This window comes from Toxorhynchites rutilus, chromosome 3 (assembly GCF_029784135.1).
Source record: "Toxorhynchites rutilus septentrionalis strain SRP chromosome 3, ASM2978413v1, whole genome shotgun sequence".
Classification (NCBI taxonomy): domain Eukaryota; kingdom Metazoa; phylum Arthropoda; class Insecta; order Diptera; family Culicidae; genus Toxorhynchites; species Toxorhynchites rutilus.
The window spans coordinates 229,379,761-229,398,128 of record NC_073746.1 but is presented as its reverse complement, the minus strand read 5'-3'; the positions used below and the strand labels follow the sequence as shown (position 1 = coordinate 229,398,128).

The following is an 18,368-nucleotide window of genomic DNA, read 5'->3' as shown; positions in this document are numbered from 1 at the left end:
AATACGGCCAATGCTGTCACGTAACTTTATATGGACTACTCTCCGAAGGCACACAAATCACTCGCTTGAGCTCCCTTCACTTTCAGTTTCATAGTTCATAGCTGTGCTGCGTTCTTTCTGCCTGAAATCGTATCATTGTTTACACTTGGTAGGTTGTGCTGCGATTACTCGTATTAAAAAAAAAGAATGCCACAGAGCGCGAGCACACTTAATCCATTTCAAGAGCTTAGAAGTCCAATCCATTTCGGAGCTTCGAAGTGATTCTCAGTTCTCGACCCACAGCTAAAATCGATTGCTTATTTCGATTATTGAACTTGTCTGTTCAGGCAATTGACAAAACGAAAGATCGTCCAGATAAAATTAAGCACTCATTAGGATAATACATTGACAACTTCTCGGTGTGTCAGTGAATATTATTGTGGTATTATTCTTATCCATTGGAAGGAGGACCAGTAATTCTAATTATTTTTAAAGGGGGCTGAATTCAATTTTTTTCTCTCTAGAACGTCATAGATTTTGATTAAAAGCGCTTTAACGACAACCAACGCAAAGCATTGCCGTGGTAAAAACGCGACCATAACTAGACTGCCATGACGCCCATAACATTCGTACAATTTTGTTCCACGACAGCATCCAGTTCGACGGCCTGAACAAATGTCACCGAACTTTCAATTTTCGCTTCCCGCTTATTATTCTTGACGCCACAGTAAACCGAACTTTGTTTCAAGCCGAACCAGTTTTATGAAATACAGCCGCATACTCTGACCACCGAACTAGTCATGTATACTAGTATACTACCGGGGTTGTGGTCACTACTACTGAGTACTGATTTACGAACCGTGGACAGGAAATGACAATACGATGGAGCGATAATTCACCAGTTCTGAATTTCCTACTTCCTCGTGGAAAACTATATTTTGCGAAAGAACTCTCAGCATATTTGTCTGCAGCAGTGAGGCGTTGTCGTGAACAAAAAATATAATTACCCGACGATGTGAGTGCAAATAAAACGTCTCGTAGATGATGCCGACCTCGCTCGAGGTTCACGGCATTTGGAAGCTTCGGTAAACTTGAACTTTGCTATGAACACATACGAGGGGAATTGCAGCAATCAAACAGAACACCAAAAATGTTTGAGCTAATAGCTATTAAATAATCAACGATAGATATCGTAGTGATCTTCTTACAAGGCGTCATGAATCAGAAACTCTGCTTGCCATCGATTGAGTTTTAAAAAATTCTCACAAATTCGATTGAATGTTTTGGGAATTGAATACAATGTCATTAGATTTTTTTTACCGAAACACAAAACACTTTAAATGACTCAATGTCAAGTTTGTCCCCGACCATTAAAATAAAAATAAGAAAAGCACATTCAATTAATCGTTCGAACCATTTCATCTATTAATTATAAGTTATCTTGCGAGACGTCAAAAGTGCTTAAAGAAACGATAACAGCTAAATAGAATGGGTATATTTATCATGTATGACATAAAGGTCACATGTCGAACAACATTGTTATATACGTCAGAAAGTGATCCACTGGCACTACCACTGCGCAACGTAGTTCAGTCACTTTTCAGATAGTCGTATCTCAAGAACACTTTTGAAAACAAGTTTTGTTTAATAGGGAACTGACAATATGGAAGTTAAAATACATTCTTAGTCACAGACTATACATTCAGTGATCTCGATACATTAAAACTTTCTGCGGTTTTATGAACCCTCTACAGCCCAACCCCACCTTTAGGCGTGCTTCATGGATTTTCTTTTCAAATTATTCAGACATTATTTTCAATGTTCACCCCGTCTTCCGTGTTCTAGAACGTCTTCAGAATATTTTCATCTATCACACATACACATTGGTTCTATGCTGGCAGCTTTCTACTAGTAGTATTTTATGTTGAAAGTCGGAATTTCGAGATAAAAGTGGAATGGGTTTTCTAAACAAATAAAAAATTTGGGTCTTAGAGAGTCAAAAGTGAAAGAGGGTTTACAACAATACAGTCCGTTTAAAAGATTAAAAAAAAAAGTGTTGTTGTTAAATATGGTCCTTCGTATTATTGGTGAACTAGTTAGTAATGACGTTTGTCGTTTGTCGTTAATAATATAGAGAATGAATAAGATTAGAACTCTTTGAAAAATAAATTTATTCAGACGGGTGGGTGTTTTATAGAAGTTTTGAACCTTAAGATGACCATACTTATGCGCCGTTGCGACAGCTAACACTTGTTTTTTGTTGAGTGCGATTGGCATTTCATCATGAATGGACACTTGAAACAACGTCTGCAAATTGTTCCTGGATGTTCAGCATGCAGAACAACATTGGAATTTGCCAATAGATCCTATGACATTGGATTTTTTTAGTCGCATTCTTTTTCTTGTACCCCTTATAAATACATGTAAATAACTGATGTATAATAAAATTTACATCAGTTATTTACATGTATTGAAAGTACGTAGCATTTTGGAGTATGCTGTCTGCGTGTGGTCTCCGTTTCACAGCACCCAAATCACACGAATGGAGAGAGTACAGTGAAGTTTCATGAGATATGCTCTTCGACAACTGCCTTGGATAGATCCAGACCATCTCCCCGACTACTCGAGCCGCTGCAGACTGATCTTGTTGGAATCGTTAGCTTCTAGGCGTGCCAACCTTCAAAAAATATTTGTGTTTGATCTGTTAAATGGAAATTTTGACTGTCCATCCTTATTATATAATGTATCATTCTATGTACCATTCCGACAACTACGTGAGCGCGATCTATTGTTTATCAATCGCCATAGGACTTCCTACGGATTCCATAACCCCTTAGAGAATTGTTTCCGTGAATTCAATAGTGCTTGTGCTGGGTTCGATTTTAACGTGTCCAAAACTGTCTTTAAAAATAGGATTAAGAATTTAATATAAGGATTCAGTCTGAGGAATTATAAACAATTCGAGACGGTGGCAAATAAATAAATAAATAAATTAATAAATTTTATTAAAATTATTTTCGCATTTTTTCATATTTTTTCGATTCATTCGTACCAGACCTCGACCAGATATGACATTTAAAATGTAATATTTCCCCATTTTATGAGAATTATGTCAGACGATCAAGTGCTGCATGAAATAATATATTTGTAAGGCAGTATTCTAGTCTAGAAAATTAAAAAACAATCAAAAATTTTTTCCTTCATATTTCTGTAGTTTAGGCATTGAAGATTATACCCTAGAAAGGACTTATTGAAAATCCTATTATTTACTCAGAGCCATTTTAGTGATGCGGTATCTAACCTGATACATCCATAACAATGAACTCCGAACGCGTTTTTCTCGAAACAAGTTTTTTCAAACTGGCGTATACGATGTCTCGCTATCGCATGAACCTCTAAAATATGATATTTTTGAAGTTTTACTATTTTTTAAAAATCGGGAAACGTAAGAAAAAACATTTTAAACCGCATTTTGTTTTTCAAACGGCCGCCATTTTGTCAAAAAATATGTTTTTGCCTTGTCCGAGGTTCATGCGATAGCGATATCTTTACTGATTCAGAATCTGTAGTTTTTTTGGTTTCAGATAACCAGAAGGGCTGGAATCGTGTACGCCATGGCGCAACTTTTTTTTAAACCCTCTCACTTCATCAGCTCTTAACTATTGTAGTTATGAATATTTTTTCTCCGTTCAATTTTTGTTCTGTTGTTAAAAGATAGATGAACAAATAATGATATAACGGATACTAAAAATATTCTTTGTTTTATTTTTACGGAGCTCGAAAAAACGTCAGATATGCGTGTCTCTACACTAGAATACCCCCTTAAAAAGTCTTTTAAAATGGATTTCTAAAAGATAAAACTTAAAAACTTGACATTCAGTGTATGTTGTTTCACCGAATAAATTTGACACGAGATACATATATTTATAATAACATACTCACTTATTATATACATACTCACTTATTACTATTAATCCTAGAATAAAAGTCGTGGTCCCGTGGCCAAGTGGTTAGCGTCACACCTAACACGCCGGGGGTTCGTGTTCGATTCCCGTTCTGGTCAGGGGAAACACAAAATTCTGCATTACTCGAGAATTATTAAAGCAAATGAAACCAAATTAGGCAAATTGAAATTTTAGGGTGCAATACTGATTCATCGTTGCATACAGTATAAGATTAGCATGATCCTTGCCATGGTGGCTGACAGGAGACAAACGACCAGAACGGTAAACAAGGTTTGGTGGCTGAGAGCAGACAAGCGATAGCGAAGAGTTAATATTTTGTGGTAGATTACGTTCTTCATTCGTTGCCAGTAAATGTAATGTACTTGGCTCGTAAATGTAACCGACGTATATGGATGGAAGAATTATCAAACGACCGATGTATTGTCCATTTCCTTCTGAACTTATTGCATCTCTCAAGTATACTTACTCCTCGAACCGAAATGACCTAACGTTTCATAGCATACGGTTAATCATACAATGCTGATCAATTTCGGTTTCTAAATCGTCAACGAAAAAAAAACTGAAGAAAATTATTTTTAATTCCAAAATTGGTGAGTAAATCTAAGTACAGACTTATTGAGAAGAAATTACCTTAAATGTTGTATTAAATCCACTTTCTTCGACAATATTTGCACCGCATGACGTCATTTGAAAGCATTATATTCGTCAAGAAATATCTTGACTCTGATAATTGACAGTCAAACGAAGAGCGCAATGGTTCTGTTTCTTAAATCAACGGTGACTATTTGACTTTGCCACCTGCATAACAGAATCCTGATGTCTACCAAAGATTAAATAAAAACTAAATATAAATATTAAATTAAAAAATATAAAATTTCTATGAATTTTCTAGAACTTTCGCTAAGCCTTCATCATTATAATATAAAATCTTCATCAGACACGTTTGACGAATTTCATGCCAACTCATCTTAGGAGTTGGCAACATCATCTCAGATTGCAGTGAAACATTGTGGGTGTAAAGGCATTGGTCGTTTAATCAACTTTGCATATTTGGAACCATTAAAAATCAGATATAGAATTCTAATCTAAAAACTATACGATCTAAAAAAATAGGCCAAATGATGAAAAGTAGGATTTTTTTATAATTTTCATAAAAAAGCACCAAAAAAAATTTCAATAGAAAATAACACTGAAAAAAGATTTCCCCTTTTCAAATTTTTTTTTCAGATTTTAAGTATGTAAAGTTGCTCAGACGGCCAATGTTTTTACACCACAAAGTTTCACTGCAATCTAAGATGGTGTTGCCCATGGTCAATCGAGTTGGCAAAAAAATCATCATTTTCCTTTCATTCCTTTTATTCCACTTGCAGAAAATGTGCTACATTATCACATAGAATACATATTTGATATGGTACAATATTTTGATTCACAATTTTTAGGTGAAAATGTGCATATTTCATCTGTACATAAACATGAAGGAACATGAAGCTCAATGCTGTCAACACGAATTCCAATTGGAGAAATGAATCGGCATCCGCGCATCGAATATACCGCGTACAATTGATATCACCTATTTTCGGAATTTACAAGTTTTTCCGAGTAATGAAATGAATACCCCTTTAATAATGGTGAGTTAAATAAGTGTCATAAAATTAATATTTTTTTTCCATTATTCTTGTTCGCTTACAGGCGCGTTTGCCGAGAGGATGTCTGCTATCAGACATCGCCCTCTGGCAGCACAGAACGAGAGCGATGACAACTTCTCGGATGACGAAAGTACCCCGCTAACCCAGGAAATCTATGGAGGAAGGTAAGATCGGCAAAACAAAAACTACAAACCCAGCTATGTGTTAGCCAGAACATTTCCCTTCAAAGAAACCAGCATCCCCGTTAACTAAATCCCGCTCTTTATAAGACGATTGGGCCAAATATAATAAGTTCGAACCTGGTTCGTGGTTCACACAAGCATAGCCATTATAATGGGCGACAAGTTGATCGGCGTTGTTGGAAATTTAATCGCAGGTTAATAGTACGTACTGTTAAAAAGCTACAACATTCTCGACAATCTCTGTATGCTGAACACTTTTCGAACCCATATGAACATGACCTTATTGCGTTCGTGCTTGTAGACAGATCAGGAAAAAATAGGCACACTGACTAGTATTTATAGTTGATCCACTTATTACGCCTCAAACCAGCTGCTCGACCAACTCCTACATGGCGGAGTGTTGAAGTTATTTCCTTTCACCACTTTTTAGCTAGCATGAAGTGAAACAGATTACATTCATACTGAAACTTGTTTTTCTCTCATTTAACTTAAGAATAATGACACGATTGTTCAAAGTTTGTAGATTTTTGAAGTACACTGACAATACGCAATACGGAAGAGAAATCATGATTAAGGATGTACTCTCAACCTTTATGAAAACTTTATGATACGATTACTCATGCTCGTTTGTAATCAATATTGAAATGTGAATGAATATGCTTAGTTCTTAGTTTAATGTGTAGGCGTGCACACGAGCTAATCGATTGTGTGCCAAGTGAAAAATTTGAACACAACAAAAAATAAGTCAACATCCAGATGTCGAATAAATTTTGAGAATGTTGTAGAGCAAGTCTCCATATGACGAGGAAGTTTAACGAATCATAAACGCAACTCATTGTTCAATATTTTGTGCGGAATTATCGTCAATCTTTCTGCTTTCTGCTCGTTTACCTTTTCTATGCAATGACAGTAGAAGAGTTACATCCGCAATAATATAGACATCCAAAAATTGTAATGAAACAGTCATGAAGCTTTAAATTTCCAACGTAACTTTTTATTTCACAAGAATGGGATATGGATTACAAATTCACCTGTTCAAAACATCATCATTCTACACGTATAAATACATATAAAAATTTCGAATTCAGCGCTGCACTCCAGCCATATGTGTTTGTACAGGCTCCTTAGTGACGTTGCCGGTGACTTTGGTCCAGAAATGTTTGGCATTTTTAACAATTTTGAACCTTCAATAGAGTCTACTATCTTTCGAATGGGCATAACTCAACAACAACTCAACATTGCAACCTTATTGACTCCATACCACTTCATCACAGTTTCACCATAGTGACATGATGCAAGTTCGGGTTAAAACGACGAATTTTCATCATGTCTTTTGATGAAAGTGGTGATAACAGATTGACTTTTTTCTGTCACGAGCACAGATTACTTACCAAACAAATTTTTCTGTTAACTTTTTCAACATAAAATATTAGGTTGGGGAAAAAGTTATCCATTATTTTCTCGATAACTGGCTTTAGTGATTAATATCTCGCGTCATATCGATCATACAATTTAAGTATAGGCTTATTGTGAAGGTGATATTTCATACTAAAAAAAACTTTTGCCGTTTTTTGTTTGCTTCATTCAATTGTGAGTTACAGGGTGTTTACGGTGGAGGTAAAGAAAGAGCAAATTCGGTACATTTTACACTTTTTCTTTTAAAAATGCGAAAACGCAAGCCTGGCTGCTGAAATTGTGAATGGTGTTTATGGTTTTCAAAAATTTTCAATACACTAAACTAATACCTACCGTTTGAAGCTAGCGATTGACCAGAAACGTCCAGAATTGGCCCTTCTATTGGCGTTGTGTTTCATCAAGACAACGCAAGGCCACACAATTCCGAGAGCTTGGATTGAGATGTTTTAATACATTCACCATATAGTTCGGACCTGGTACCAAGCGATTACCACCTTTTTCTCGCATTGCAAAATTTCTAGAGTGATAAAAAATTGGGATCAAGAGAAAACTTAAAAAATGGGTGAGTTATATCTATGATATTGACAATACCACGTCAATATCATAGATATAACCCACCCATTTTTTTGCCATTTTAAAGGTAGCTTCATAATGTTTCTATCATAGAGGTCTTGGTTCTTATTACCTTAGGTTAGAAATCATTTGTTTTTATTGATTGAATTTTTGATTGAGTGAAACAATTTCTGAATTCAATTGAATTCAATATATTTGCTTTGTGAGTAAAAAGATTGTATAATGCCATGTGAGGTCAATTCATGCATTTGGATAGATTATGTTCTTCGTTACAAGTAAATTTGATGACAGTCCTTTTACGTTTGGTATGATGACATCTTGGTTTTGAAGTCTGTTTTAGACAAACAAATTTCAGTCGAACCAAAATTGCCCCCGATTTGCATGTATTTGCAATTCCGAGTTCCCCAGACACCTTCGTTTATAAGTCTGTAGTAGGTAAACACATTTCATCCGGAATAATAATGCCCCTGAATTGCATGTATTTGCAATGCCAATTTCCCCACGCTCCTCGGATTTGAAGTCTGTGTTAGAGAAACATATTTCAGTCGGAAGAAAAATACACCCGACCCGCATGAATTTGCAATGCCAATTTCCGCACGCTCCATGGATTTCAAGTCTGAGTTAGGGAAACACATTTCAGTCGGAACAAGTATACCCCCAACTTTCATGTATTTGCAAAGCGAATTCCCCCAGGCACATTGCTTTTTTTTTATCGGTTGGAACAAAAATACCCTGTACTTGCATGTATATTTGCTAAGCGGATTCCCACAGGTACATTGATTTTAAAGTCTGTGTTCGGGAAACCGTAAATCGGACCAATCAAAACTATGCAGCTAGGGCGTTTAGATAACGCATGACATTTCACAGTTATTCAATTGTTTATCTAATGAAAAATAACATTTTATTAATTGCGATAGAAGCGTCGAAACATTCCGAATCAATTGATGCAAACATCTTTCCGATCCAGTAAGAAATGTTCGAGTTATAAGCATTTGGAATCTTTCATTTTTATCTACATATTCTGTGTTTAGGTTTTCATTTTACCCCCCATATACTCCGGTTAGACGTAGTCCCACGTCAAAATTACAACAAAACGATGCATGTTTGACCCCAATCCGAAGAATATCAAAAATAGTATTGAATTCACCCAAAAATAATGGATTGCTTTTTCCCCAACCTAATATATAGCTGTTGCATTACTGCCAGCTGTATGACACCCGCCATGTTTTTGGTGCCAACATCTCAAACGTCAAAAGTATTTATTTTCTTCAAAACAGCGATCCGCGTTGGCGGCATTGTGCTTCGTTTACTAGTTTAGGGGAGCGTCAACGGATAGCTGATTTTCAGTCGGAATGAATGTTTTCAACATTAAAATTATGAATGAAAATTAGCTTTTCCATATCAAATTAGTATTCTATTTGGATTAAAACATTTTGCAGTTGGTGAAAAAGTCTCATACGAAAATTGTTTATGAAGACAATTTTATAATATAATGGAAAAATTCAGCAATAATTTTGGAATTGTATAGCCATATGGTTGAATGAAAGTCAGAAATACGTGTTTCAAGTAATTAAATAACATGATGTGAAAATTTTCATTCAAATTTCAAAATTTAAAAACCGGCTTCGTGTCTTCTAATCTGATAGAGATTACACTAACGAGTTTGGGACACAGATTATGGCCCTAATTTGAAGTTGCCACCAGACGTCGACACCATCGTGAATTACCAATTTACCACTATTTGACATATCGTAATGTTGATGATGAACTTTCACAGCAGAGGGATAGTGAGATATGCGATGACGGTAGGTAGAGTGAGATAGCGATAATCGTGCCATACACCTGATTACTGCCCATTGCAGTGTAAAAAGCAACTCCCGAAAGTTGTTCAAAATAATCCAGAACACATGTTTCGCCGTCCATAACAAGACATGCAAACATCGTCAAATATTCGAAATATAATTTTAGAGTAACTTCGAATTTTTTCGATGTTGTCGATTTCGAATTTTTTTTGTTTTTCGTCGCAGCTGGGGCTTTTTGACTATGTATCACTTTTGTCCAGCGAAGAATTTTGACTATTAGATGAATCCTGGCGACTTTCCAATTATTATTATATAGAGTTATGGCATTTCTCAGCATTGAGCTGGAATATTCACCTACACCCGGGCTTCTTGAATGCCAAAGGGGGACTAGGCTCTGTGGTATCTTTTTTTTCTTTTTTCTCTTTATAATAGTGTCTGCACAATCATCGTGTTCTAATTATGGTGATTCAGGAACCGTCGCACTATGTTACACGTTCCAAGAATCACCGCTTTCTGCATAACCGCAAGCTGCTCTGTTACTTGCAGCTCCTCCAATGACTGCGTGAGAGAGTGTGGAACTAAACCAGCAGCAGAGATCACTACTGGTATAATACGGATGCCTTCCAAATGCCACATTTGTTTTAGTTCTTCTACCAAGTCGTGATACTTGGTTATCTGGGCAGCAAACGTAGATTGTAGATTGTGGTAACGGTATTGCAATGTCTATTATCATCACTTCTTTCTTATTTTGGTCGTAGACCACAATATCAGGGCGATTAGCTGGTATTCGGACATCCGTAATAATCTCGCGATCCCAGTACAACTTGTAGCAGCTATTTTCCAAAACCGGATCCGGAATATACTTGTAGTAGGGTACCAACTGATTTACCAAGTTGCGTTTTGATGCTAGCTTTTGATGAACAATCTTGGCAACCGAGTTGTGACGTTGAGATAAGCTGATTCATCTAGCGTCCCACAGCCGGCTATGACGTGCTCAATCGTCTCCCCTACTTTATTGCACTTTCTGCAACAGTCGACAACGTTTTCGTGCAAGATGTACTTCCAGTAGTTTTTGGTCGCTATTATCCGGTCCTGGATGGCTACCATAAATCCTTGTCTCAGGAAAGAGTTCACCTCGCACCAGCCACGTGTTCGATAATGTTTTGTTGATCTGCGCTTGCTCTAAACGATGGGGGCGCGTCCCATGAAGTTCTTTTTGCTTCCACGACGTTATTTTTTCTTCAGTAGTCTGCAAATTGCAGTTTAGCTCATACTGCTCCTGCGCCAGATGCAGGGCACTGAATCCGTGGTCCGCCTCACAAGCAGCGCGATAGATATCGTGACGGGTCTGACTTTCTTCGAAGTATCTCCGCAACTGCTGGATCTGGGAAACGCAAAGCGCTTTGATGTCAATGACACCTCTTCCTCCCTCAACACGTGGCAAGGTGAATCTTTCTATTGACAACTTTGGATTGTGCATGCGGTGCTTAGTGAACGTTACTCTCATCGTTCTTTCAATGGCTTCTAAATCGGTTTTTGTCCACTTCAGCAACCCGAAACTGTACGTGAGTAAGGCAAACGTGTTGACGGCTTTGATCTGTTTGCCGCCGCAAAGGTTTGTTCTCAAAACCTGGTTGATTCTTATCAAGAATTGTTCCTGGAGTTCCTTCTTGATTTTTTTGTGACAAATCCCTTTCAATTGCAGAAATCCCAGGTATTTATAGGATTCGCTCTCCACCAAATTATTATTATTATGGTTCCAATATTTCAAAAGTTATAGTGTTTTAAAGAGTCCAGGCGGATATTAAACAGTTCTTAACCGAATATCTTCTCTTCCATTCCCAACATCTTTATCTGATTTTCATTTCTTGTTTTCTTTTCTTTTATAATTTTTTTTTTAATTCCGGTTCTATTTATTACAACGTATAAACCCATTTCTAACATGGCGTTTACGTAACACGTATAGAGGAGATATGCACCGATAGAATACAAAGATGCAAAAAATCTCAGAACCATGAACCTCCGAATGTCACATACTCAGCATTCGAATGTCATTAAAAATATCGACCGTAGAATACATTACCCAACAAAGCCAGGAAAGCAACAGGTCTTCGAATATTGCCTGAGATAATGATGTGTTCAATTTTTTACAACTTTTCGGTGCGTTGGGGGTGTTAATGTCCTTGGGTACGAAAGTGTCCCTGTTGGCTTCATACCACTCCACGAAGCTAGTTCCGGCCAGAAGATCGTAGGGCCTTCGTGTTGCTTCAACAGAGGAAGCAGACGCTTCTGTAGACACTCCTTGGGGTAGATCTGCCCGTTTAAAGTACCGGTAGTCATTAGCAGCCAAAGTCGCTTGCCAAATCATGTATTTTTTGGGAAACTTTGAAAGTTTCTGATTCCGGAACATCAAACTTGTGCTGGTCGGTGAAGAAAAGTAGCGCCGGAAGCTACCGGGAGTCTGCCTTGACGTAAGTCTCATCATCCATGAAGAGACAATGAGGCTTCGTTAGCTTCTGGGTGTACAGGTTCCGGGTTCGTGACTTCCCCACCGTATTTTGTCGTTCGTCACGATTTGGCGCCTTCTGCACTTTGTACGTATGCAGTCCCTCCCGGTCCTTGGCACTCTGTACGAAAGACTTGGACAGATACAACTTTTTAGCCACATCCCAGACCGGAACATTGGAATTCCGCTTAGGCGCTTTCACGACACGCTTGTGATCTTGATCACTAATAGAACATCTATTCTGACTGCATTTTTCTCTCGTTCGATGCTCAGAGTTTCGTAGTAGCGCTTAACCATACGACTCACCGTTGACTGCACGATTCCGAGTTGTTCGTTGTCCGATGAGAGAGTTGAGGATTATCCATGTGCTTGCGCAAAATCAATTCGCGACGTTGCTTTTCGGGTGACACAATTTGTCTCGAATTCCGAAAAACTGACAGCGATAAAAATACAGTGTAAACAATACGCTCTAAAGTACTTCTACCCAAATTGCCAAGATAAAATAACAAATCGCTTCTTCACATTAAGGGCACTCAATTGTGGTAAAAAAAGAAGGAGATCACCGTTAATTATTTGGTTCTGATCGGCATCGTTTTTGAAGAAAACCCGACGAATGATTCCAACGATCCACCACAAATCAGCAAACATTAATCATTTGAGAATGCAACGTTTTTTCAGTAACGGCACGAAAATTCTCTTTCCACTAAAAGTGCTGCAATTTTCTTATCAACATATCCAATGAGCTTTATAGCTGAACGAAATTTCCTTGTGAAACTCGCGATGAGTTTCTCGAACTGAATCATGGCTTTCGTGAAAAATCAGTCCCACATTGTTCAGGTGCCAGTCCATTTATGAGAAAATGGCAATTCAAACGAAAAACAAAATAAATGCCATACTGCAAGACTGAGTCAGTGGTTGTGTGATTAGCGTACGGGTAAACCGGAAATCTAGTCATTTTTAATTGTTGATTTATACTTTTAAGATACGGTATGTGTTGTACATAGAAATGGCCGTGAATATCTGCCAATGTCAGCCATGTTAGAGTTGTATTAGTGATTAGTCAAAACATCCGAAATGTCTGGCTCACTTACCCCCCGAAACTATTAAAACTATCTCGGGACTGATGATACATAAGAGTAATTCCAAATGAAATCGACAAGTGACAAAACATGAGTATTTTTGATTCGAATGAAAGTGTGTAATCCGTTTGGGTTAGAGGAAATATGAGCTTTTCACAGCAATTGGGAATTTTTTGACTCAAGCGTAACTTTTGAAAAGGGCGTATCGATTTGAGTAAGAGAAATCTTTGATAATTTATATCTCAAAAACTATGAGTCGTACCGAAAAAGTGTCTTAGAAAGAGTTATAGAGTATTGATGGTTGAATATGAAAAAAATATACACGGAGAAAAAAAATTAGTACTCTTTTTTTATTTACAAAATAAAAATTCAATTTGCAATATCCAAAATACATATTTTTTAATTTTTTTTAAATTTTTTCATACAAAATAGAAGTCATGCTGAAAATTTAAAAAATGGGCCCAGGATGGTAAAACTATTTTTGACGAACTTTGTGGAACATCGAATTTTTATGAATTTTCGAAACTTCGAATTTTTGTATGTTAACAATCATTTTTAGCCACAAATTATGAATCCTGATGTGATTTAAAACAAAAAAGGTTATTATCAATCTCCTTCTAAATGTAGCCATTTCCGAAATATTTAAAAAAATATTTCTAATGTATTGTCTTTTTTATAGTAAATAATCCCTTTCAATATGTTTGCCGTGTTATACCGTCATGTTCATGAAATTTTATGAATTTGCTTATAATTTCCAACAACTTTTCCAAATACATCATCATGGTTCATATTTTAACTTAAGCGTAACTTTTGAAAAGGGCGTATCGATTTGAGTAAGAGAAATTTTTGATAATTTATATCTCAAAAAATATGAGTCGTACCGAAATAGTGTCTTACAAAGAGTTATAGAGTATTGTTGGCTTAATTTGAAAAAAATATAAACTGAGAAGAAAAATTAGTTCTTTCTTATTATTTACAAAATAAAATTTTAATTTGCGATATCAAAAAATATGTTTTTTTAAATTTTTTTCGATTTCTTCATATAAAATAGAAGTCATGTAGAAAATTTAAAAAATGGGCCCAAGATGGTAAAACTATTTTTGACGAAATTTGTGGAACATCGAATTTTTAGGAATTTTCGAAACTTCGAATTTTTGTATGTTAGCAATTCTTCTTAGCCACAAATTATGAATTCTGATGTGATTTAAAACAAAAAAGGTTATTATCAATCTCCTTTTAAATGCAACCGTTCTCGAAATATTTTAAAAAATATTTCTAATTTATAATCTTTTTTATAGTAAATAATCTCTTTTAATATGTTTGTCGTGTTATACCGTCATGTTCATGAAATTTTATGAATTTTATTATAATTTCCAACAATTTTTTTGATTGATTGAAGTTTGTATTAAGATAAAAAAGATTTTTTAGTTTCCCTATGTTTTGTATTAACCCACATGTCTTCGAATGTTTCGTAACGTAACTCCTAAACATATGTCTTTACCATAACAATGTATTTGGAAAAGTTGTTGGAAATTATAAGCGAATTCATAAAATCTCATGAGCATGACGGTATAACACGACAAACATATTTAAAGAGCCTATTTACTATTAAAAAAATAAATTAGAAATATTTTTTTAAATATTTCAGGAATGGCTACATTTAGAAGGAGATTGATAATAACATTTTTTGTTTTAAATCACATCAGGATTCATAATTTGTGGCTAAAAATGATTATTAACATACAAAAATTCGAAGTTTCGAAAATTCATAAAAATTCGATGTTCCACAAAGTTCGTCAAAAATAGTTTTGCCATCTTGGGCCCATTTTTTAAATTTTCTGCATGACTTCTATTTTGTATGAAAAAATTTTAAAAAAATAAATATATTGCAAATTGAATTTTTATTTTATAAATACAAAAAAGAGAACTAATTTCTTCTCTCAGTGTACATTTTTTTCATATTCAACCATCAATACTCTACAACTCTTTCTAAGACACTTTTTCGGTACGACTCATAGTTTTTGAGATATAAATTATCAAAGATTTCTCTTACTAAAATCGATACGCCCTTTTCAAAAACTACGCTTGAGTCGAAAAATTCCCAATTGCTGTGAAAAACTCATATTTCCTCCAACCCAAACGGAATACACACTTTTATTGGAATCAGAAATACAAGTTTCTAAAATCTGCATTTTTAGGACGATTTCATTTGAGGGGCTTAGAATGCAAGGGGTGTAACTGACTCGATCGATTTCTCTTCATCAACTTTTTATTTATTTAATAACTCAACTGCAAAAACTTTCCAATTTGAGTTTGCTATAGAATCCGATAGATGAGGTTCTGACCTATTTTCCACGTTGGTAAATACAGCTGGGAATGTATTTGCAGCTAAGTTATGACCCAAAGAGTGAGACGATGTAGAGAAATCGATCAAATCACTTACACCCCTTTCATTCTAAGCCCCTCATTTGGAATTGCTGATAGGCAAAACTTTAAATACTAGAAAAATACTGTTGTACTTTCATTAGTACCTCATCTGGACCAGGTCGTGGTGTAATATGTCGGATGTTCCAGGACGGGTTCCAAATTTAAAGTCCGTATCTAAATTCTAAATTCTGTATTTTAAACTTTTGTATCTTAAGAAATTTACTCAAAATATAGATCATGGATACGAGTCGCAAATTCATATTTCAAACCTCCACTTGGTTTAAATTCCAAATTCCAGATTCGGTACTCTAGATGCCAGATACTGATCTAGAACAGAGATTCCAGATTCAGATTACGAATTTAGATTTCGATCCTCATTTTCAGAGTCAATCCTCTATTTCTGATCTTTTGAACTTTGAGAACCCGGATTTCGAATGTCGTATATAAGACATTGTGGATTATTTTCGTTCCCTATTCAATCACACACTTCCTCTCCATGTTTATGAACTCGTATAGTGATCCAAATATAAGAATAACTTTTTAAATCAAAACATGCGATCAAACATGGTTTTGTCAATATAAAAATTGGCGATTCGATATAATATGAAGTGATATGCTTTCAATTACAAATACAGCATAATATTCAATGGTAAAATGATTTTCAACAATCGTTTTCGTTCTAACATTGGCTGCTCACCACAAATTGAGCATTACGTGGTGCTATCCTCTACGTCATTATCATAAATTCACACAGAATGCACGTACACACGTGGAAATGGTACATCGCACCTCTCGAAAACAATGTAACATATCAACCCTTCCGAAGATTTGCACATCTATTCCAAGATAACCGACCCAGGCGGTATGTTTGCGAATAGGTTGCATTGGTGGTAGCGAGTGACCCGTTGCCCGGTGTTATACGTAAATGCATAAACATGAAGATATCCATGAATAAAAAACACCTACGATGCGTAGATTGAACCGGTCAAAACGAATCATGTTATGTTGATTTGCCATTAGTAGTCGTCGAAAAACAAAGATAATTCCAATTCGACGAAGGAATTCGCTTACAATCAAATCATCGTTTGCGTAATTAAGTTCAACAAACAGGTTAAAATTATGTAAGTCGGAAAATGCACATAATGCAATGGCCAATTATGGTGATTATTCTTTTTTATGAGTTAATTCCAATTTGATCTAAATTATACGTTTTCAATCCAAGATGTTCGAAGAAAGGCATGGTAATTCAAGTTTCATGGGAGAAATCATCCGATCAGTATATGCAAATTGCTGAGCATAACAACTAGATGTTGGTACACATTGTTTTACTATAGCGATAGATAGCAAAACAATCGGATCATATAGGAATACAGCTATGCCCAACATTGAGAATTTGTCAAATTTATCGAATCTGTTTAGAACGGATCGATCTTGGTATTTTTTTCCGTAATAACAAAATACACAATCTTTGTTATATCACGGAAAAGCAAAAGTGACTAAATAAATCAAACGGTCATTCTCTTCGTTTCGCTACTGCGTTTCTTAATTCAACTAGCCAATGAAATTAATAAGTATACCAACTTGGATGCAAAATTTGTCTTGAAAACAATTGTTTAGGCTCATCAGAATTGCATACCTTTCTTCCAAGCTATAATCACGCGCCACTGTTGTATCTGGCAGCTTACTTCATAGAAACCAAATTGTGAAATTATGCACCAAAATTTTCCCACACCCGGGTCAGCAACATCAACAGGCTTTATGCTTCCCTCATTGGTATTAACTTTGTGCAACGCAAGTAACTGCAGTAGAAAGAACGTCCAATTTTGTACACCAAGCTTGACAATTCACACGGCGTCAAAAAGTGCAGCCCGGTTCTGTTTAGGTCACCACTAAATTAACTAATAAAATGTTACAAATTAGCAAATTACATCCATTGTGCAGCGCACTCTGTTGATATTGCCTGTACTTATATTGCCTTTCTTAATTCGTTTCAAAAGAATAATTTCCTGATTGATAAAGGAAGTTTTGAATTGCGAGAAAATGGTGACAATCGCTTGGTGCCAGGTCCGGACCATATGGTGAATGCATTAAACTTCATACTTCGAACATCAGCTTCCGGAGTTTCTGGTGAATCACTACAGACGTGTTTGGCCTTGAGTTATCCTGGTGGAACACAACACCTCTTCTGTTGGCCAATTCTGATCAATCGCTAGCGTAATTCGGCCCAATTCTTGATAGTAGAAATCAAAATTTAGTGTTTGGCCATACGAAAGCAACTCATAATAAATTATTCCTTTCAAGTTTCACGAAATATACAGTGGAACCTTCCCGGCCATTAGTCCTAATTTGGCCACCGTTTGAGCTGCTTCATCACGCTTTGAGCACGATCGTTTTCGCACAATATTGTCGTATGTGACCCATTTCTTATCTCCAGTCAACGTCCGTTTAAGAAATGGATCGATTTCATTCCGTTTGACCAAGGCTTCGCAGATGGAAATTCAATCCATCAATGGGGTCGTTGGTGTGGCACCTAAACATCGAGCTTCCTTTTGAATCCAGCTTTGGTTTAATACTATTTTATGATCGATCTTTAGCTCATGGTCGATGCTACGACTACTTCGGTTAACTTTGATTATTTCTGTGGCATTCAAAATAATGGATTTCTTTTTCCCCAACTTAGTATTATACGCGCAACAATACCTACAGAATTCATAAGGCACTCATTTTTTTTATTTTTTTTTCCATATTTTATGGATCATCCTTCCCAACAGATTAAATCCCAAATGAGACTGT

At 36.0% G+C, this 18,368-nt stretch overlaps 1 protein-coding gene across 3 annotated transcripts in view; it reads left to right on the top strand.

Annotated features, from left to right (window-relative positions):
* Positions 1 to 18,368, top strand: part of LOC129775792 (chitin synthase chs-2) — an 87,863-nt gene that overhangs the window by 46,943 nt on the left and 22,552 nt on the right. For all 3 annotated transcript variants that reach the window (XM_055780894.1, XM_055780893.1, XM_055780895.1), the window contains exon 3: positions 5,634 to 5,754. In XM_055780894.1, the coding sequence (XP_055636869.1) occupies positions 5,651 to 5,754 (104 nt within the window). In that variant the 5' untranslated portion in view covers positions 5,634 to 5,650. The remainder of the gene's footprint in view (positions 1 to 5,633; positions 5,755 to 18,368) is intronic.